Consider the following 23,639-nt stretch of genomic DNA (forward strand, 5'->3'; position numbering starts at 1 on the left):
TGGGTTAATGGTTGTTGCACAACCAGCGAACAACAACAGCTCAGCGAACAAGCCAGCGACCAAGCTAAGCTTATGCTGACAAGCGGCGGCTATCATCTTGTTTTGAGGTGATCACTTTCAAAGCAGGAGGTAGAAGCCCATAACTGACACCCACCACTCTTGGTTATCACAGTCTTAAACTTGTACAGAGTAGGAAAAACTTGAATGTTAGGCAGTCCAATTCAGCCAGTTATATAAGTTATACGATCCCTTGCACATATCGTCTCTCGGTTTTCAAGTAAACAACTCTGATCGACTACTAAATCAGTTGTAGTGACACGCACGCTATATAGTCCTTACCCACGTCCGTTCCATCAGTCTATGTCACAAACTCCCGTCAGCCCTCTGGCCGACTAACTTTATTCAGTAAAATGTAATGTTCCCGTGACTACACGAAACGGACTCTACAATACAACGTTGCTAGGGAAAGGCGTGCGTCTGCTATAGGTGCGCGTTCAAAGTGTGCTTTTTCCAGGCTTCAAGACAAGACAGTGAACGTGGGATGAGTCATCGTAAGCTGTCTCCCAAGAATGATGCACAACTGTGATTCATCTAGGCTGTGGTACGTTAGTCCTTCAGGCGGATCATTCTTGACGTAACATATTCCGAGGATACGAGAGTGTTTATTTGATGGAAACGCTTCCTCTCAAGACAACCGATCAACAAGGACCGCACCGTGCATTTTTTAAAAGGAATTAGTTTAGTTTCAGTTGCATGTAGTTTTTTAGACCGTTTTTATGAGAAATTTTTGCTTCATCCTAAGAGCGAAAACAAGGTATTCAATACAGTTTCATATCCGTGGCTGAGAATTTACGGATACATGTGGCGGAGGTTTCGTTGATTATTATACTTTAGGGAATTTTTTTAAACTCATCTAGTTAAGCCCAAATAGGCACTACAAAACCGAGTGGTCCAACAGAGAGCTGCACCTACCATAGCAACAAAATTAGTGTTCATTACGGCCACTCCCAAAAAATGCCAAGGCGGGAGGAGGGTGATTCTGCTCGATCCTGAGGTATGGATACTCTCTCTTTGATTGTGATGCATTCGGACAATCAATTACGTAGCAGGTTATTGAAATTACCCAAAAATTTCAAAAACATCTCACACAACTGCTTAAACATTGTGTGATGTCCTTTCGGGTGTCGGTAGGTTGCACCTCGCGCGGCATTTCTCTGTTGTGACCGCTGGTTCATAGTGAACTTGGCTTTGTGGTCACCTGGTTAGTTTTATTCACGTTATTTGTAAGCTTTGATTGCCTACAGCTTATTTTACGAAATAAATCCACCAGAATCTCCAGTCACGTTTGAGTATGCCTGAATAACAGTGATTTTCCAATTACTTATTAAATGTCAGTGTAAACCAACTAACCAATCCCTGCGTGAATTTCTCTAAAATAAACCAAAAACTACACCAGAGTCTGCTCTCATCATAGGATCTAACTGAACTATGGCTACATTTCTTGTGTTGCATTTTGCAACAAAAGCTATGTTCCTTTCTTCAGGGGCAATAACGGTAAACTTTAGCTATGAACGATCGCTTATACGCCATCTTGAACTCACAACGCCTATGCTACGGTAAGGATCCATCATATGGCGAAAATAGAGTTTGGAAGCAGGAATTGATGTTGTTCTTTGGAATGCAAAGTAAAGCGTCATATTTATAAAGCATAATCAATCCATTTCTATTGTTTAGATGAAAGTGGTTTTCAACAGTTTATAACCATCCTGCGTATTGATTTGGGCTGAGCGTGGCAGATGTATTGGAGGTGCCATGTGGTCCTTGAAGGGTGTGATTTCTTTCCCGAATTTTCTGAAGATGTTACCGATTCATGGCCCTTCTTGAGACGCAAACTCGGAAAAGGAATATAGATTATCTGGAGAGATAGGATTGGTCTCTTCAGCGATGGGGAATGCTTAATGTGCACCGTATCGGGAAGTGACCTTGAGAGTGACTACATTCTAAGCTCGACACGTATGAAGAAATCATGCATTCCTCAGCGCTCACTATCACCTTCAACGCTTTACGTTCTCATCAGAATTGTGTGTGACGCCCCAAGCAACGAAATTTGGTACGCATTCAGATTTAAACTATTTCCCAATTCCCATTAAAAACAGCAGATGAAAGCCCGCTGACGTGACAGGATAGCGGGAGCACTAAACAGATCACCTGTATAACGCCGTCGTCGAATCAGTGGCATAAGGTGTCATAGTGTTTCCTGCTGCGAAGCGAATAAGCCATATTCCACGCCTGAAGTAGTGGGAAACTCAATAAAATCAGTCATCAGGTAAATTTAATCCAAACGTTCTTTATCAGTAGTGATGACTATTCAAGAGAGATGCCATTATCTGTTGTTTCCTGCATCACTCTGGGATTCATGCACAAAACATATTCGGAAATTGTTGCTGTCATGTTGCCAGTTTTTATCCAGTTTGTCTGATGACTGGTGGTTGATCAGGTAACCACTGATCAGTTCGCCGAACTTGGCGCTTAGCTTACAAACATTTCGTAGCCAATGGAGATGATACTGTCGGTGCGCACTGGTGATGCCGCCTCGATTGGCAACGAGACGTTTGCACGCTGATTGCCAAGCTCAGCGAATAGATCAACGGTCAATGAACGCTCGAAAACGCTTTCGTAACCCACTACACTAATCACAACCACCCACCAGACTACAATCTATCACAACTCTGTCAATGACGGCGGTTGAAATTGGTTTGGCATCTGGTGTGTAGGAATGGTGTCGAAATCACCAAAGAATTTATCTGCTTTACACGTCAAGGACGAGGCAACAACCCGGATGAGTCAGGTTAAGAAAGATATGGAACAGCTCAGTCTCTATGTGGTCTTCGGAGTCTGCCACTGAAGCGGACAACAGATCACGATTTATGCTGAACTAGCAGCCAATCGCCGTGTCTCGGCAGAATGTATCCGAGACATTTTCGGAGCCGACTAATCCTGCCTCAGTTCATGATCGCCCGAGAGTCGAAATTAAGACGTCCGAGCTCTCCAGAATTACAGTTCTACATAGTTATAATTCATGCAGTGAAAGGATAAATAAATGGTATATTTGGACGCATACTGAGCATGAAGCTTGTCAGGTGTCTGCTTTTGAGGGGTCCACTGCAATAAATTCATGTTTTAGTATTCCTTTCAAAGTACTCCGGGATGGACATATGTATCACAAAAAACAGATATTTTTCATAAGAGTTCCCGTCAACCTTATCAATTTGGTTTCCACAAATACTTTCGGTGTAAGTAATATTCGAAGCTCCAAAGCTCCGTAGTAAATCATGTAGACAGTATGTTCTCGTAAATTCTTTGCAACTAAATTATTCTCAAAGCTTTTCAAAGCTTACTCGGTGCTCCAGCCAAAGTAACGAAATTTTCGCGGACTGGCTAGACACTTTTGTGGATAAAATAAATCTAACCAGTGGTTGACGTAAATTTCACCAATTAGGCATGACGAACATCGGCCGAAGCAGGTTTTTTCCAACCACTTGATTGATCGCTGCCGGAAACTGGGAGATGTTAGTTTCCCGTATACAGTAAAACTATTTTCCCACACAAAACTAGAGTTCATTTGCAAAAATTCAACGGAAACTAAATCGAGTCATCGCAACATGCGTGCTAACCTGTATCATGAGGAAAATACTTTGGTCACTTTAAGAGCTCGTAGATGGGAACATTTTTCGATCGCACTTTATTGCACGTGATATCATTGGTATTTTATAAAAAAAAACAGTTTTGCTGCCCAGCTGAGGGAACAATCGGGAAAACATACTTAAAACTTCTGTACGTGCAGGAAGCATTAGAAATATGGGCTGAGAAACCTCTTGTAGGGGCAGGTTGCAGTCAGCCCGAGTTATTTATTCGTTTACTCATATGACATGGGCCACACACGGAACGATTCGGTGCGAGAAGTTTAGTAACTTCTCCGTTTTTTAACGCGTAATTCTTTGCCTGGCATGGTACTGCAATATCCTCTTCATATACAGCTGGGTTTTACGTAATTTCGTGACAGCGCAAACCCATTTACAATAGCATTTAATTAGACGGACAAAGCAGGATGGTTTTGAAGCAGTGAATTGGTTCCCAGCCTTCTCTTTCTTTCAGTACAGCGAAAACGCCAATTGCGTTGCGATTCGAGAAGTCGTTTCTCGAGGAGCTAGTCAACACGTGTGATCGCATGATGTGGATCCCGTGTTTGAAGAATGAGCGGCGCTTTATCCTGTCTGCTGATCAGCCACCCGTGGCCGAACGGCTGAGTGTTCAAACTACTAGGAGGAGGTCGCGTGTTCGAGTCTCTCCGGAGTTTCGTGAGATGCGTACTGATGATGATTCGCAATAAGAATGAAACAGCTGCACCTTACTTCCCGGCTTTTCAGCATAGATTGGTTTCGCTTACAGGACGAGATCTGCACAACAGTTCTGTTGTTTCCGCAAAATAAGTTAGCTGGCGAAGAATTAGTCGTTGTTTTTTGTATTTGATTCCACGAGACAGTTGGAGTAATGTTATCCATTTGTACCACTCAATTTCCTTATTTTGTCAGCTTTAATCCACAATCGGCCTAACAGATCTGACTTACCATTGTACAGTGGCGCAAAGCAATGCACATGTGACAACCTCCACTAACTGTAAATGAGAAGTTCATTTCAAGGAGTCGATTCTCAAGTTTTTCACCCATATCCAAAGGGGTCTGGTAAACGGGATTCCGGCTACCTGATAAATCCCAAAGAAACCGATCGTGAGGTCCCAGCAACCTTATGAGTAATGTGATCTCTGGGTTGACAAGAATTGACTTGACGGCTGAAACCCCTAAATTATCCGTTTACACGATTCTCAAGTTTTTCACCCATATCCAAAGTGGTCTGGTAAACGGGATTCCAGCTAGCTGATAAATCCCAAAGAAACCGACCGCCAGGTCTCAGAAACCTTATGAGTAGTGTGATCTCTAGGTTGACAAGAATTGACTTGACGGCTAAAACCCCTAAATTATCCGTTTACAGGTTTCCTAGATAAATTCAAAGTTCCACAGGCCCTGACCAGCACATCTAACCGGCGTTGTTATCTAAAGTCCAGGCGTGATAAGGACGTCGGTGAGGGATTTGTAATCGGCTAGCTTCATTTTGACAGGCCTTGAACGAAACTTGAATTCTCCAACGAACCCCACAAAACAGCGTGAAATTTACCCAAAAGGGCATGTCCTGGAGAGTCGTTGATAGAATAGACTGAGCTCACTTACGCCAACCATGGAAAAACGGTCCTGACGTCAGCTGCTTGTCCGTCGGGATGCCTTGTGTGGTTAAAACGGGTGTTTTCAAGCAAGGTAACAGAGAGATTGTAAGCTACGAATTATTAGTTTTCTAAGATCTTTCTATCGCTGCACGCCTCTGAAGTTCGCGTTATCGCAACGGGAGGAATTCTGGAGCGAGTGTAGTGGAAAAATAACCAGAACTACTGTTGCAAGTGAAAAAAATGTAAGGAGTTATTTTTACGGAACATTACCCTCCAACATCTGGAGAATCCCAACGATACTTTCAGAAGACAAGGAAACACTTTTATCAGTACAAACATTCATGTCGTAGCCGCCCATCCCTGCCCAATAATGGATGAGGCAAGAAAAACCGGTGTATAGTAAACTGTGAAATAAACGATTTAAAGACCCATTGATTCCACACAACATTCAAACAGTCGGTGTCCCTGAAAAGGAGGATTCAAATTCCCATCCTGAGTGCCAAAAATTTCCCTCGGAGAAAACACACAGCCAAAAACCAACCTTTTTAAAAGACCATCTGCGATGTTAAAGTTTTTCTCTAGTCAGGCAATTTCACGTGAACTGAAATCCGAATTGGCACAAAATCTTTGAGTTTAGATAAGGAATACTTTTTTCAACTAACATGGAGAAAAGTTTGTTTGCGCTGTTTTGATTAGAATTCGGGAGTCTGATCAATAGTAGTCACGAAAAAAATGCAACCGGCCAATGTCACTCACCGTTGTACATACACGACGCATTCAGGCTACCATTTAGCTGAGCTGAACACACTCTAAACTTGAAGTACACCTGGAGTGACGTGTTAACAACCCTTGGTTGAAGAGGTCTTTTTCACCTCGTTAAGATTAGGATCATTTAAACGCGAATGTCTAAATCGAATTTAGGATTCGTTTTTTACCATAATTTGAGTACACTGACGTGAGCAATAAGATTAGGTAGAAAGTGATAAGAACTGGAGAACGGAGACACAAGCCCTGCGAACTTAGGCACAGTTTCGCGGTGAATACAAATTAGTCGTATTTCTGATTATCCTCTAGCAGTGGAGACCTTTCTAAACATTCAACCGATCCGCTTTTCTGAGAGGACTTTTTAAATGCTGAGTTAAACTTAGTTGAGTACTCTTAATTTTATTTATCCGGATGGCAGCCGACTTGATCTTAACTAGAATAATTAAACTGATTTTGAAATGCGATCAGGATACATCAGAACAGGCTGAAAAAATGTCAGACTTCATGAATTTTGCTGCGGTCATAACGTGGAGTTGTCAAAAAATCCGAGCGAATATGCGGCTATGTTGTGCTGTGCACTATTTTAAGGATCCTGGTATTGTTTGTTAGGGCGTACAGAAAATATAATACTTATGCTTGCCTTGCATAATTCCCTGACTATAGAACCTGAGGTTTGATTCAACCTTGAACTCTGGGCTGCTCCTAACTGGACTCAGACGTACTGGTAACATCCCAGCACTCATAGTGCTTTCCGAGAGTCGCAGCAGGTTAGTGCATTATCAGTCATATTGTAGGATTTTGAGAGTAACTCATGAAATATGGTAAGATATTGTATTTTATTCCTTGAACGTTTTCTTCTCTCGATCAATGAGATCTGGAATGGATGAAGTTTATGTCAGCCTGATTGATCCATCACAAAATGACACTTCTCCGGGAGAGGCTCTAAACAAAAAAGACTTTCTTTATACAAAGGATTAATAGTGTAGTTTTCCGATAATAACAAGCTGTTTGCATACAAGGGCTGGATAAAAACAGAGAGACGTGTTAAGCCACAAAACTTTGCTTGCTTCAGTGGTGTCACTAGTTGTTCGAGTGAAGTGTAGATATGAGTATAGCAGCGGTCAGGTTGTTTATAGTTCTTTTTATCTCCTTCAAAGCAAGGCAAAACTTTACTCAACTAACTTGCTTTTTAACCTACCTGGATGCATCGTTCTCTTGCTTGATGATCTGGAATAAGAGTATCGATCCGATCCATCAGCTTTCGTCTGTCATCTGCTGTCGGTTCCCGAACGGTACGAACACACGGAATGTTCTCACAAACACTGTGTTCCTGCACAGCTCCAAGCCTAAGGAAAGCCGGAAACGTAATACATAACTTCATTAGTTGGTTTATTTGTGTTGGCACTGGTAAAGAAATGGCACATTTTTGGATCTATCGCCCGACTCAGTTGTTCTGTGAGTGTGAGGAAGTTCATTGACTCCCCCAGAAAGACGACCAACGCGGGAGAACAACTTTTGGGCAATGGATTCTTTTCGAAGGAGTCCAGGATCAATTCACCAGGTCTTGGCATGCTGTTAGAGTTTTCCAAGCTAGGTTTTAAGCTAAACTATTCAGTAGTCTTCCACTGAGTTTATTTCTTGGACTAAACATCATGTAACTCGTACCAGATATGTCTAGTTTTGTCTCGGTTATTTCATGAAAGTAGACAACCTGAGTTAGGCGGTAGCGTTTTTCAACTCGAGTTGTGCTTGTAGTCTTGATTTCGGTTGCTCTTTTCGAACACTTTTATCTGGACTGCCATTTCAGTACGAGGGAGGTTGTTATCACAATGTGACTGGCAACAAAACCCACATCTTGCAAGACCATCTCATAAACAGTTGGTCCTCGAGCATTGAATCCCCCCGATAGTTCTGTTAACTTGCATACCAGGTTGCAACATGATTTTACTCGCTTTCTTAAGATCTCTGTCTTGGACTTTTGTCCTACAAGAGTAGAAAATAAGTTTTCTAGAAATCTATCGGGAGTCAAAAGAGCTTCGGGCTGTGTCCTGCCTTCATAGAAGTCTTTGTAGCATGACAAGAGTCCCCTGACTACAGCGTGACTGCTGCTGCACGACGCATAAGCGAATACTTGGTGAAGACCAAGAGCCTGTTAGAATAGCAAAGAGGTCTCATCAAGTTGATGTGATTGGAAAATATAGCACGCATGCCTACCCACAGTCGTTAAAGTAGGCATTGCTTTCCATTCGATAATTCTACTGGCTAAAAATTCACCAGGAGCATTCCATAACGTGGCAGATCTAATTCAGTGAGCTTCAGTCAGTCAGTTTTGTTCAGTGAGATGGAGGAGTTGTATAGGACAGACCGGGCGATCATTCGCCAACAGTCAAGGTGAATTACAAGTTGGCCCAAATGTGTGGAGCCTTAGCCATCAACATAAGTATTTGTGCAGCTGCTTCGCTGACGCATCGGACGGGTAGAGAAATTGTGTCTATTACTCTATGGTTTGAAATTTATTGGGAATCTGTCCATCAGGAGCTGAATTAGATTGGGGTCTACCTCTTCAATGACGCCAATTAAAACCCCAGAAGAACGGGGTCTGATTGGCTACTGGCTCCATCCGAACAATCTATACACAGCCTCTTTCGGGAATGAAAAGATTGTGAACAGTTGGGCAACCGTTTTTGCCCGTTGCAGACGATCTTCCAGTTACCAAACCATGGAATTGTGGTTTTACAGATAAAGGCGGATTGCTCAGTCCTGCAAAAACGAAGCTTTGTAATCCTATTCACATGGTACTAATCATGATGATGAATAAGAATTCGATCACCTGATATTCAAAGTTCACTCCTTGAGTTCCAACCCAAAGTGATCATCGAAGTTGCTTCTGGGCCTGGGATCTATGAATTTACTCGAATACTGAGGTTAGACCATGTGTAAGGATAACTCAGAAAAATAGTGAATGACCACGCGACATTTATCCATGACTGACCATTAAGAAAGGTACATTTGCGCAGTTATGATTCTAGAATGCCTGGACTCTAGTCGCTTTTTTAGATGCTTATTCAATGGCCAAAGCTCAAAGTCGCTTGTTTTGTTAGGATATATCTATTTATGTGTTGATCAATGACCGAATGCACCTGGATAGTTCCCTTTTACATTCGTTAATGTGAATGAATATTAGAGCTTTTGGGTATTCATTTTACCATCTAGTACGTGATTGCAGCTACAAACGCTAAATTGCATATGATACGTAGCTGTCATTAGTTTTGGTGGCCCAAAAAGCATCGTAAACTTTCCTTAGTCTGTTCGCTCCATGGAGTAAAGATTACGCTTACTAGTTGTGAGAAAACATCTACCGTACAATACGCCGCAAGCCCGACCTTCACAGAGAAAAGTGCATTCACTGCTCTTCGAAGGACCGTAGGCCACCGCTGACGGGGAGCAGTGGAAGGAGGCAGTTGGCACTCTTGGTGTTCTTCTTGAGGAACCACTGTACTGTGTACTATCAAAAATTGAGTCTATGGATGAAGGAAACCTCACTCCCCCATTCACTGCTTTTCCATTTCTAGGCGGAGCAAATGTCAGAATGCACAGTTTATTGCTGGTTTCATCACCGTCATCATCATCATCATCATCATCATCATCATCATCAAATGCTGACATGACGTAACTTCGTTGCGTGCGAGAACGATAGGCGACCGTGTGGTGTTGGCAGCTGAGGCTGAGTCATAGCCAGATGTCTAGTCGAGACAGTGACAGTCAGACAAAAGTTCTGTCTATCGACTACATCTGTGCTACATACTATTTGGATTGTAACTAACACCCGGTTTTCTCTGGGGAAAAATGGAATACAAAGTCAAAAGGACGGATACTGAGGCCACATAGCAACCGACAAGGGTAAGGTCTTAAATGATTTGTGACAGAAGCGTGACCTGACAAAAAAGGTACACGAGTATTTGGACGATGGCCGTGCGTGTCACTGAAGTCTGGTTTTCAATTCTCAGACAATGTAGCAGATGGTTCCAAGGCGTGTTTGTCCTCTGTTACTGCCACGCCTTGGTTACATTTGAAAGTAGTAAAAGGGTTGAAATGAGATATTGATTCCAAACACCGATGATCAGTGAACCCTTCAACATAATGTCTGTCTCTGAGTGGTCTTTATCTAGAGATGGTATTCATCGGAAGAAAACCGTTTTTTTATAAACAGAGCGTTTTTCACGGTGTATGGATTGTAGGGCTGGTACTTCCAACAATGGTTATTTGTCGGTGCTGTTTTTGTATACATCACATCATCGTAGAGGTCCCTGTCAATGGGCATATGTATCAAAATTTCGTGTTGTTACAGACTTTGATAACCAAGCTGCCGTTCGGTTTTCCATATGTATCACTTTCATCCATGAACCTAAATAAATGCTACCAAAAGAAGCCAGTCAGATCCACATCCACGTTCATTGCAGTCGACAAGATAGGTAGTACTTAGGCAGGCTTTTTTGTCTATTGATTCTGTTCACTTTAGGTCTGCCGGTTTCATATGGGTACATTTGCCAGGCGATAGGCTGGCTGCCACAAGCGACAGTTCCTCTTTTAGCTGCCCCCCCCCAATCCAAGTACAGGTGCCAGCATGGCAGTATTGATAGCAAAATCCAACACGAGGATCCGTGTGGAAAGTAAAACCAGGAAAACCTCTGATTTTGGTGACGAGTGATCTGGAACCTGTGGCTTGAAGTAACGCGCTCATGAAAAAGGAGCTAGCGTTTGCTGTTTGCCCCAAGGTGAAGGAGAGAGTGCACAAATTTGCTTCGTTGTAGGAGATTTTCAGGCCTTAGGAAACACCACTATGCATTTGTCAACCTCACATAGGTTGTCTTCCAGATGACTGCCATATAATATAGGATACTTACCCAAAGTAATCAACGAATGCTAAGATTGAACTTTGTTCTTACCTTGGGGCTACGGTCGGGGACAGCCGTCGATGAGTAAACGCGATTGCAGACAATTTGATCGGCATGCAATTGCCGTCAAAAGACAAAATATTATCGACAGATTTCTACTAAGCTTATGGTCAACTACAGAATTACGAAATGCCTCATTCAGGAAGCCGCTCTTCAATAAGGTTTCTGTGAAATTCTGTTCCTACACACGTTTACCCAAAGTGAGCACTGAAATCCTCTGGGAGCTGTCTTTTCAATAGGAGTAATTTTGTCTGAATTGTCGTCTGTTGGTGAACCGTAACTTGCCACATTGGAAAACAAGCCACTGAGTGAATATTCAATCAAATCATAGGTTTGTTCCAAATTTGTTCGCCCTACATTTTCGCTCCACTCAGTTTGCTGTTAACCGGAATACCACAAACGTTCACACCAACATATGAAGAGTCTGGGCCGATTCAACGGAACAAACATGAACGGAACACTGATAGACTGGTTAGTTCGATTTACACTCCTTGGATAATTATGGACAAACAAGTGTTTGTCTGACTACCTGACGTGTACAAATGCTAGCACGCTGGACTGTTATGCACTTGGATATATTTCTTCAAGCGGGAAGTAATATGGTTTGTTATGTCTGACTACCAAGATTGATGAACCCGCATATTTTGTGCCTACCGAAGATAACACAGTTGTCCACCAGTCTCTCTGTCTGTCCAATTTTTGATGTTTTTGTTATCCCACCTCTTGAAAGAAACGTCAGACAAAAAACGGTCTATAGCTAGGTTATCGGAGATTCCCACAAAAACATGAAGGCTTACGGATATTATTACTATTGTTATTGAGGATTTGACAATATAAATGTCAAGCCGGACAGAATAAATTTTTTTAAAAATGTGCACATCTAATAACAGCTTTTAACGAATGTTGGCTCAGCTCACCTTTTGAGAGTGAATAGTGTGCTGGTCATTTGCTTGCATCGTTCCAGAGCCTCGTCAATTCGATTTGACTCCGAATCGATAAATCTGTTGAAGTAAAAAAACAAAACGTGGGTTTATTCACTATTGTGGTTGAAATGCATGACTTTAGCATAATGAATGTTTCGTAGGTTTCATCGATGGTTGAATTCGAGTGAACTGTTAAAATCCCTGCACTACTAGGAGAGGGAAATTATGATGAACTGGGTTATCATTTTCGCGGAATGATTAGTCAGAGATCAGTAAAAAGATTGGAATTAATTCACAAGTTTCACTTGGCCGTGGCTGGATTACCGCCACGTTGAAACATCTAGTCTATTCATGTGAGGCCAGACAAACTGTAGCGTGTCCGCAAGTCACTCCTTGATGAAGGGACTAGGCGGATGGCTCTTCTCTAGCCAAGGCATGCTAATTGGTTGTCCCTGAGTGACTTGTAGATGATTTTAAGTGAACTACTTAAGTACTCAAAGCTTGGGTTTGACAGATTGAAACAGATTGGCGTCTAAGACATTTTTCGCAGGCATGCACTGCCAAAATTGTGATGCATCTGCCGATGGTTTTTCAAAATGAAAGCCTGAAATCTCTCCTGCAGCGAGAGTTTCAGAGCGCTGTAATCCTGTTCGTCCAAAAAGAACCGGTTTGAAGGCACGATTTTCTGATTGCTTGGTTCAGTCGATCGGGTTGGACTGTCCGTCATATTTTCACTCCATAAAGCTTGCCGGGTCGGCGTTTCCTCGTACAAGATTTGTGGGATCTTGAGTTCCATGTTTGTGGTGCCATCCGAGCTTATCATTCTTTCTTTCGTGGGCAAAACTAAGTTTTGATTTTCTTGCGTGAACGTAAAGCTAAGGAAGTCTCCAATACTCCCTGCCGAGGATATTTGATCTGTGATCTTTCAGTTTCACACTGAAAATCGGGTTGTTGAGTGCACTCTACCTTTTCCTTTTGAGAACGACAGGCCGTTGACGCCTTGATTTGTCACAAAAAACCTATCATCAATGCAGCGTCGAATGCTGAAGCTGATAAATTCCATGTAAGAATGTTAGACAGTAATGGAAGTAGTAGTAAGCCTATTGCTACCACATCAATTGCACATTGGGACGAGAATAGTATTTGCCAGAGCTTTTTCATGGACCGTTCAGAGCCACTCGTTTTTCAGCAATTAGAGGGTTTCATCCATTAATCCTGCAAAAAATCCCCGGAAACTTCAAGCAAGATATTTCACAAAGGCCTTAAGAATAAAAAAAGTTTTATTCTGAAAATGTGCAAGTTTTTGTGCATTTCTAGAATAATTGTATCTCATTTTCAGACCGCTCCCCCACTGGGTTTGTCCTCTGTGAATAATTGCTCGTTTGATGTAGACAACATGATTCATCCTACATCCAGCGCACATTTTGATTCTCGAAGAACAACTGGTCTCACCGGAAGCTTAGGTTATGAGTAATCAAACTTTGACACCACACAAATCGTTTTTAATGGTGTCCACGTTCAGTGTAAAACGGAACAATCTTCATCCAAACATCTAATCAGTTGTAATGAGAAGAAAAAATTAATAAGGTGGATATGAGTACGTGACAACGTTCAATCACCTACGCCGAAGAATTCCGTTGCTCTCTGATGAACGATTGACGAATTCTGGAGTTCAGATTTAGACGCTCGGTCCCTAGCATGACCTACATCTCTGGTGGGATGGGATTTGGACAAGATACTTAAGAACTTGACGCCATCGGGCCTGTTTGTATGTAAATGGCCATAGATTAGGCGCAACGTCTATATAAGCCTTCCGATTCTGTCCTAGCGTGTATGATTTGTGGAACTTGATCGGACAGTCCTTAGGTTATGATTGGAAATTATTGCCATTTGTACAGAATAAAACGCTGACTGCTGCAATCTAGAAATAATAGAAAATCTTACGTGCGATAGCTCATGAAAGACCTTACTTACTTTTGATTCCGACTGATGTTTCGGAGTTCAGCATCCATTACTCTTCTGAGAGCACCGCAGATCTTCGGAAGTTCATCTTAATGAAGGTGGAAAATGTTTTCCGAAATTAACAATGGGAAAAACCACAAGCTTTAAATTTAACATCGACTTTACTCGGCGAGGAATATTCACTTTTGGGGAAATTGAGAAAGTGAGTCCCGCAGGTTTGAGATCATGTAAATTCGTAGCCTCATGTACCGCTATATACTGTCATTGTATTAAGTAATCCGACAAAATTTGGCAAATGTCAAATAACACCGATCAATATTTGACTTGAGACAGGGTTGCGAGTTACGTAAGTTACTGAGGAACACATAGGTGTTAGGTCCATGTTAGGTCCTCAGACCAGAAGGACCAATGGGGCTGATACGGAAGAGAACGTTGGTAGCTAATATTGAGGGCGATGACTGGACTGTTTGCTGAGTTTGTCAATTTAGTTCCAAACGTTGCATCACCAATCGGGGTAAAATTATCAATGCTCAGTGGTGCGGCGCATTGGCAGTTTGTGGGCACTGTATGGGTTCCGCTAGCCTAAAGTTGACCTTTGATAATGACTAGCCGTCTAGATGTTCAGCTGAGCTGTCTAGATACGTTAAAACTTATCTGGATTAACTTTGAGCTTAACTGCATCAGCCCTACTCGGTGCTTTCTCGGTCGTTGTTTCCGTTGGTGATAGTGCAGCCAATTTATCAGTCCAGTACCTCGTTTCGTTTGAATTCTCAGTTTAATTTGACGGTGGTCGCGTAGCTAGGTCCAGGTCGCATATGTGACCGATTAAATATGCCGTGGGGAGCTTCTTGTCCCGGAAACTCCCTCATTGCCTCCAAATATCAAGTGATTCACTTCCCAAAGATGAATCAACACCCTTGGTCAAGAGCAGTACAGCGTGGATTGAGTTTTCTTGTTGGTGTAGACAGATTTCTTTCGGTATGTCCAAAGTAGCGTTTGTTACACTTATTACATTTTGTTGAATAGACGACATTGTTCAGCATTGTGTAAAGACTAATCTCAAAGTGGATTCCACCTTCTGTATTGTCATGATCCTATTTAGTTGTGGAAACACTGCGACCCGTTCAGTTATGTCCATCCCGTACTGCTGAACTAACAATTTTTCTGTCTATTCTCGTAGTTGTGGTTCCCGTTCAATTGCATTCCTCTGGAAGATCTTTCTGATATGGTTATCGGTACTAGGTATCAATTGGGGGACAATTAAAAGGCAAGAAAACATTAGATGTTCTGTGTCAGGTAACGATTCGAAATGGATCCGCTGATGCAGTACGGCTATTTTTAGTGTCCCAGACATTTTTCGCAATTTTGAACAGGTGTTTCTTCAGATGCTCTAATGCAATTCTTTTTGTGCCTCTGTTTGCACATGGATACCTTTTGAGGTGGCCGTCGGATGCGCGAAAAGTGCATTCTGCGACACTTTTAGGAGGAAGATGGAACCTGGTTGTAACGTCGTCGGCACTAAACAATAGATGGATGTAGATCTTCTTTTTAAGGAATTCGGTAGTATGAATCCCCGATGTAGGTATGAACCAATCCTTCTTCAAGAAAACATCAGGATATCCACCTCACTTTAAAGAGTTTCTTAGGTAATCTGAATAAGATTAAGATGCGCTAGGAAAATTGATTCGAGTGGCTCGTCTAAAGGGATTCTGCATCAACGATCACTTGCCACCGAGAATAACTAAGCTAGTGAGGCGTCAAGTATCCAGTGTTCCTCAGTTTGTGGTGAACATTCACGGTAAGTGATCCATCTGGTTCCAGACGAAGAAGTGTATCAAAAAAGTCAAGAAAGATGTTCTTCTCTGTTTCAATCTGTTTCAGTTTTTTGATATTCTGGTAGTCACCGTCTCTTTGGAGACTTTACAGATGACGGGTGCGTCATCCACGTGGCTTTTCTGCAGTCAAATGATATATACATTCAGAATAGCACGAGTATCACTTCTGATCCTAAAGTATAGTCTATATACAGTGGTCACATCAGATTATATCTGTAAATTGAGCTGTGCTTGTAGAAGCATATACATATGTAGAACAACGATGCATCTGAGCACCAAACGAAATGGCTATCTAGAGCTGTTGATGAAAAGCACTGGATGTGAGTTGTAGCACAGTTTTCGGATCCTGACCACATTGAATCACCGAGTGGATTTCCTAACGGTATTCTCCCGGAAAAACCCAATGTAATTCACTGTGAAGAGGCACCGAAAACGTGACAACTAAAACCAGACGCATATTCAGACAAAGATACTTTTAAACTTATCCCTACCATATCTGGGTCAATGAGCTGAACCTGAATGTTTCTTTCCTACTCTCCGCTTGATGCGCCAGTTCCCACTGTATTTTATCATTCTCTTCGTTTGGTTTTAACATAACAACCATGGATCCTCGTTTCGAGGACTTTTCCAGTCTCCCGTCCTATGAATAACATCAATCGCAAGGTTAATTCGCGAATGAGTGCATAACTCCAATGAAACACAGATTTGTGTGCAAATAGGAAATGAAAGTGGTGGAAAATCTGGGTTTACACTGGCAATGAATATCCGAACGACCTTCATAAACTCTGTAAGTAATGTTGCGTCAAAGAAAATCGCAATCTCCCGTTTCACACCTAACCCATTTCCGGTTCCATGCTACTTGATTGTGATTTGCTCAAATTTCCCCACCCATTTGATGTAACAAGAATAGGTAGCGGGACGAAAATTCTCGAAATCACATGACCCGCAATGTCGTTTATTCTCTATGCTTAGTTCCGATTAACTTTTCAAGCGACGTAAATAATTGTCGCATGGTTTAGGTTAGTTGGACCCATCGCTGTGTGTACCAACTCTAATCTGGCTAATTGCCTTCAGAAGTTTTAGTTGACAAATTATCGGAAATGTGCCTCCGGAAGCATAGTACAGTGATGTGTCTGTCACTCATGCGTCAGGGATAGCAATTATTGCAATGGGTTCAACAAGAGAACACGAAAGAGACACAGGATCGTGCCACAACGTTCACACTGGCGCGCATTCGGAATCAGCGGATGATGCGTTCCTCCCTCATGTGAACCAATGAAAGCAACCTTATCAAGGCGCTAATATGAATCGGATTACGGCATTGCTTGGTCACCTCACCTGGCAAGTTCTCACTTCAAAGCTATTCGACTCCACTCTTAAATATCAGAGAAAGTTCCCCTCCATTGAGTGAACCTATGTAACCCAAGGACAGCTGCTTTTAGCTGAAAGCATGCTCTTACTTCAGTTACGTCTTATTCAGATTACTGACATTCTTCCTACTGTTGCTATCGGCTGGCGGAAATCTACTAAAGAAATGAAACAACATGATCAATTTCTTAAAACAAACAGGTTGAGCAACACGGATGAGTGACAGTCACTTACGCAACATGGGCTTTTGTACACATTTCGCTGCCCCGCTCTGATTGGTGCATTTTTGGAAGTACAATTATGGAGAAGGGTTTCTCCCGGGTTAAGATCCAGACATAAGACCAAAGGAGGATAGCCACAGCACTCGACACATTTGGCGTGGATGTACAGTAACAAAGATTCAAGGTCAAGCGTGAAATAAATGTACTACAAATTTGTATTCAGGATTCGGTTGTCACAAGTGTTTTGAGTAGTACTCTGAACCCCCTCGCGTGGTACACTATTGGAGGAATTCTGCGCTACGCTATAATCCAAGGGTGCTTGTATACCCCATGTGCGTGTAGTTGACTTCTCAGACCTTGTTTACATAGCCCAGAAAACAAACATAAATTTTACAGGGAACTTTTACTACTCGAGTAGCGACCCACCAAGCCAGTAGCCACTAAAGTGAAGCCAGTAGCGGAAGCGCATCCGAAGGAAAACTCCAAAATGTCGGGTTGTCCAGAACAAAAAATCCTGAAGGTTGCACTTTCGGTCAGCCCAAAGGATCTTCAGCGTCTAAAGGTCAAAACCTCATGGCGGCACAAATCTGAATAAAGTAGCTGAACTGAAATGCAGTGTTTCATTTACTGAGCTGCTAGCCGTCCATTTCGAATTATCGTTCCTTTTGAATGCCTGCTTGAGATGAACGCTTTACTCATCGCTGAGAGCTTACAGGCAACTCAATGGTACTGTTGAATTGCTCTTGCTGATTGTATATTAAATGGTATAATTAAATGGTATAATTAAATCAATCTGAAGTCCATGGTAGTTGAGGTAAGTAAGCACCCATTCGTTAAATCTCTTGTTTTCAGTACAACTTCTTTCGCTTGCCCGGGTCACTGAAATAGCGTCTGCGCCAGTGACGACGCCCAAGGTGATGTTGTTTGCTTGCAGTTGTTTGACGCATCTTGGATGATGATTGACATAGTGGAACAACAGACTGCTCTCTTGAACAAAAGCATCTAGTGATGATTGACTGATGGCTCGGAAACAACATCAATTACGTACAGAGGCTGATAGCTAACCACAGGGAGCTAAATCCGAATCACATTCCAGTCGGCTGATACATGTTTCCTACAAACGAACGTCATTTATGCCTGACAATAGGCCAAGGTCAATTAGCACTGCGGTCATCCTAGTAGTCAGTGAGTACTATGGCAAAAAGTAGTCACCTGATTTGGTTTACCGTGATGAAAAGACGGCCAAGAAGAGCATACATCAACATATTATTATTGTACAGCAAATCCCATGGGAATCAGCCATACAATGAACCGGGATCATCTTCTTTAAACATTTTGTTCAGGTAGCCGTCTCCTCAGGTTGAAGCAATTTCTCATCTGGTGGAATATTTCAGACACTTATTGCATTATAACAACAAAAAAAACTTATCAGTAAGAAATATCTCGGATTTGCAGGTGTTTTTGACTTATCCATGAGCCTTTCAATCGAATTCTCTTAGTAATTAGGAACACTTCACTGAACCAGATAAGAGACAGTGGGTGTGGTCTTGTGAGGCTGAGAAACCTATCTCACGGAAAGTGCAGGTAAATGAGCTCAGATTTTTAATACAGCACAGAATATTCGTCTTTTCTTCGAACGAAGACAAAAGACTTGCAGCTGACTTTAGGTGCTTCAGTGGTTAAACCCAAGGTTGATATAGCCTCTCTATTGTGAGCAAGGGGACTCTTGCTCGACTAGCCACCGAAAAACGATCAAATCTGTGATGTCCGACAAGTTACCTTCAAAAAGACCCACGGTGCAAAGACGCCGCTTGTTTTAAGTGCGGATCAACGGTAGCTCCTATTCGCCGAAAAGTGCCTTCTATCGAGAATGAACCGTGCTCGTGTCTACCACGATGTGTTTGGTCACGGTTGTAATATTTTCTGACATCAACAAACAGGTTAGGCTCTTTATTCCCGCAGATGCTCTTCTGGAAGGTGCGTTTAGGTCAGATTCCAAAAGTGGCGAGCTCCTTTTGAAACTTTCTGCCAATCAGCAGTTACTTCCGAGTAACACTGGGTTTGGGCCCAACCGGCGCATCCCTACTTCCGAGCAATGATGAAGCCAAAGTGGTTAGAAATTAGCCCTCAGTGGCCGATGACGGGGCCCACTTCTCGACCTTCGATCATTCGACAGTACAGACGTTGATTCAGATCATATTCACTAAATTTCCCCGTGTAAATCTACTAACAGAGTTAACCTTTGGAGTCAGCAGAGGGAAAGCTATATGATCCAAATACCACAGCTTACTGTGTTATGATATACAGGTGGTCTTTTTGGAGGAAATCAAACCTAAGTGGGAGAAGTAACCAGGCCTGTACACTACATCAAAAGCGTTGCTTCTAGAGTTTCCGAAGGCGTACACGGAATTTCAGAAGCGTTATCACATCTCCCTGATACCAGCGCAATTTGGCCGGATGGTCCATTGCACGTCAGCTCTAACAAAGCCTTTGTATGGACAGGAAACCATGGTAGGACTAGAAATATAAGAGAATAAAGGAAACTGGTGCAATCAGCAAGCTGCATGGAAGCCTATTCATTTAATTGGACAAGCAGGACTCAGCCGGCCTTTTGTCAGTGAGCTAATAAAAAATAATATTGGAGTTCTCTTGGATCCCAGTGATTAGATAACTGAGCAATTTAGCTGGTCCTCCCTCTCTGCGCGCGTCTTTCACTTTACCCACTGAAAGTGATTCGTAGTCTGTCATTTTGTGTCCGCTGTCAATGTTTGTGGAACTGATTTGTTCCGCCTTCAAACGAAAACCAGCTGATTGTTCCAGTGAAACTAACTCCATTTGAAAGGAACCAGCGTTTGTCTAAACTGTTTGAACATATTCGGCAACAAGAACAAGTCCCGGAGAACTGGGGCCAATTACTAATCTTGGCATAATCCAATAAACCATACGAAGCGTCTTCTCAATCATCGAAGTTGGGACAGCTACCAGAAAGTGGTTGCTAGCCTACTTAATAAAATGGCACCTGATTTCCGCTCGTGAGACAAATCGGAGAGCATTGAGTAGAATTAAACTAGCTACGCGGTGTACTGGTCACATTTTTACGTTGCGTCAGACGTTCAAGCGGCTTAGTATAAAACGCTTACCAACAGGTGCTTTTTTCTTTGACTTCGAAGCGACGTTTGATTTTTGGATGGAATAAAATAAATATGTACCTGGAAAAAAATTAACGATTAAGTAAAGTACCGGTGTCTGTATACTTTATGCCTTTTATGTCAACATCTCTGGTTGTGCTATGGGTACCCTGGGTCACCAGTTCAGATAAGTGTTGACATCGATACCGTTTTGAAATGTGCGAACAGGAGTTGGAAATTCAGGGATTGAATTCACGCCTGAGTTCGTTATGTGAAGGACAAATTTTTCCACCCAATGACTATTAATTGGTACAATCTCTTACAAACAGATTCACCGATATTTTTTTGTGTTACACTGCATTTTTACCTTCTGAATGCAAGTTTTACTTTAGGCTCTTCAACAACTGTGCCATTTTGAACCCTCGAGTTTAAAGCTTATTACTACTGGTTGTTTTCTACGCATGTTGGTAGGTGTAGGAAACCGCAATTATGCTGTGATACATTGGCGAAGCCCAAGCAACACTTTTAAACAGGCGGGATTTATGGAACTTCCCCAGAAGCTGAAGGGCCATTTGCAGTGGACAACTGCAATATTGGTTTTCTTTTATGTTTTCGAATCTTACGATCTCCAAACTGAAGACCTCCAGGCAGTTTATTAAAGGTGCTCTCGTCGCACAGCAGACGTCAGCGTGAACGCAATGGAATAGTGCATAGGAGCTTTGCCAGCGAAGCGAAGCCAAGTGAAACTTATCGGGTTAAGATTGGGATATGTCAAGAAAGGCGCCGTTTTTCATTCCAAATACATGCTGACGAAAGATTCGAGGGAATGAGGTTATGAAATGATCTAGCGAAATACATGTGGCTGCAGTCAAACTGGGTGCGTGGGTTCTCCTCGACCAGGAGGTATGTAATTCTCATTTTCTTATGGTTATGAACCCCGCAGGATACGGTATGCAGTGTATATCAGTGGCAATTGTGCTACCACTTTCTGGCAAGACTGTGCAGCTACAGTTTACCTCTCGCCGCTCACCACCCTAGCATTGGATGAAGTTCGCAATGGACACATGAGCACTCCAACTGGTGGTATCTTCCTCGGTAACTGTTGCTGGTTCAAGGTGCACGCACCTAGTTCATGATCGCTTCTTCTAAAAATACATCTTTTTTCCCTCATCCCTTAGTATTTACTTCTTACCTTTTATTACCTCTTCCCTAATGGCTGAGTGACAGATAACCACTGCTATTTCCAAAACGTGTACTGGCTTGTATCAGCGTACCTTTTACGCAATTGTTTCATCCAGCCCAACAGTGCCTGGATAACTACATTGACTATTTTCGGGCATTTAGACGTACATTTACGGATACTTGAGATGAAACATTCAGTTCCTATAGACATTGCGGTTCTGTCGAGGGACGTCCTCTGAAGATGGGTTTCACCGAATGATCATCAGCAGCTTTTCCCTAAGGCTGAGCGTCTAGAACATGCCTAACGGGGCACACTATTGTAATAATAATAATACTGTTTATTCCCAACTTGCGGTTGACACGCAATCAGGCATGATAATAAGACTTCCAGAATAGCCACCTATATTTGAAAGTGGCTCTCTTTGCGAATCACTCTTTTGGTGACTGCCTTGCCAAGAAAAACTTACACAAGGTAAAAATCGACAGTTTTTCTTATGTGAACTGTTTGCGATTTTTTCATGCACAACGAAATGATCATTCTTACAGATAATTCCGATTAGTGGATGCTGTTGAATAAATAAATGATTTTCCAGCTATAACACCCTTTCGGTGCTTAACTGCCATGTCACCCAAAGGAAGCACGAGGGTTGCTAGGTTACCCAAACCTAGACAGGAGGAGTTGAGGGTCGGAGGTCGGGTTCAAAACACGGCGCTTACGGTCAGCTAATCCGCGCTCTAATCACCGAATCACCTCGCTGTGACTTTTAGTCTAGCATTATTTTATTTTGTAAGGAACACAATACTACTTTATAATGCGAGCCTCCATAGCCATGAGAATCGCTGGGGTAAAGATGAGATAAAAACGGGCCATCTGACAATGAGCTACTGTCGGTAGCAATAGAGAAAGTTCGAAACTAGTGGTCGCTCAGTAGGTTCTTTTTGAAGACCTTTGACGAAAAGGCCCACTTCAGTTTTATTGGTCGTATCATTTCCATCTTATAAACGTTTTGAGAATAGGTTTATGCCCGTAATGAATTGTTTTCTTTAGGGAATTCGAGTCGAGTTAGGGAGTTTTTTTTACGAATTTGATGGATTGATCGAACGTGCGGGATACCAAATTCATTCGCTTAGATTGTGGAAATAGTGCTTACACAGGGTCAGCAATTCCTTACCTTTGAAATTTTTCAGTCGATGTCCGACTCGTGTGAGATGTAGATTAAGCGTTTCAATGTCTGGTAGATGAATCCTGGAGCGCCGCGTGAGGGCCAAAACACGGAGGTCTTCGATAGCTATATCCAAATCTCTTATCCACTCATCTGTCTCGAGTGCTTCTTTCGAGTACACTGATAGTTCATGGTTGATGTTGCTTCGTGCCAACTGTACAGGGGTGTTGTCAACCTCAATCGAATTTTGAGTCAGGCGCTGTTGGGTAGGGAGATCAGAATGTAGGTGGGACGTGCTCAAAGTTAAAACCTCATACTAAACATAATCGATGGAAAGTGGCCGGACTTTGTGAGTGAAAAATTATCTTGAACAAAGCTAGTATGTGACTGTTGAAGGAGAAATGGTGCGTGGAAAATGCATTTCTGAGGTTATTCCGCCGTGTTGGTTGACTACTGTACCCATGTTGCTCCTAATGTGCCAAACGGCTATAAAGACCCGTTTGTTTACTCTACCAAAAGAAAAACAAATGACCTATATGGTTACTTAAGAATTTGATGCATATCACTAACGGTAAAAATGAGTGACTGCTAAAGGACAGACGAAACTCCTTCATTCATTTTGATATTGGACAAATATCTGTCATTGGTTTTCACTAGACACCCATACGATGTGAATGTAAAATGTGCTTGATACTCGAACGCTGCATGCTCGATATACGTATACTGGAATAGTAGTCAAATTTAATTCAGGGCATTAGAAATTAGAGAAAGTTCAGTCACTATCTGTGGGGACTTCTAGCAATATGCAAGTGGTATTCCAAACAGCTCTTTGATACAATAACCCCGGTTCTGTATGTGC

The 23,639-nt window shown here is 42.3% G+C and overlaps 1 protein-coding gene across 1 annotated transcript in view; it reads right to left on the reverse strand.

Moving 5' to 3' along the window:
* Positions 1 to 7,124: 7,124 nt before the first annotated feature.
* The window catches only part of T265_14133 (hypothetical protein), a gene marked incomplete at both ends in the record, with an annotated part of 39,424 nt that continues 22,909 nt past the window's right edge, over positions 7,125 to 23,639 (reverse strand). Inside the window, 5 exons of the mRNA XM_009172174.1 lie at positions 7,125 to 7,210; positions 7,242 to 7,389; positions 11,916 to 11,999; positions 13,896 to 13,971; positions 22,790 to 23,039. Coding sequence (XP_009170438.1) covers positions 7,127 to 7,210; positions 7,242 to 7,389; positions 11,916 to 11,999; positions 13,896 to 13,971; positions 22,790 to 23,039 — 642 coding nt within the window. The remainder of the gene's footprint in view (positions 7,211 to 7,241; positions 7,390 to 11,915; positions 12,000 to 13,895; positions 13,972 to 22,789; positions 23,040 to 23,639) is intronic.

The sequence above is a fragment of the Opisthorchis viverrini genome (genome assembly GCF_000715545.1).
Source record: "Opisthorchis viverrini unplaced genomic scaffold opera_v5_147, whole genome shotgun sequence".
NCBI lineage: Eukaryota > Metazoa > Platyhelminthes > Trematoda > Opisthorchiida > Opisthorchiidae > Opisthorchis > Opisthorchis viverrini.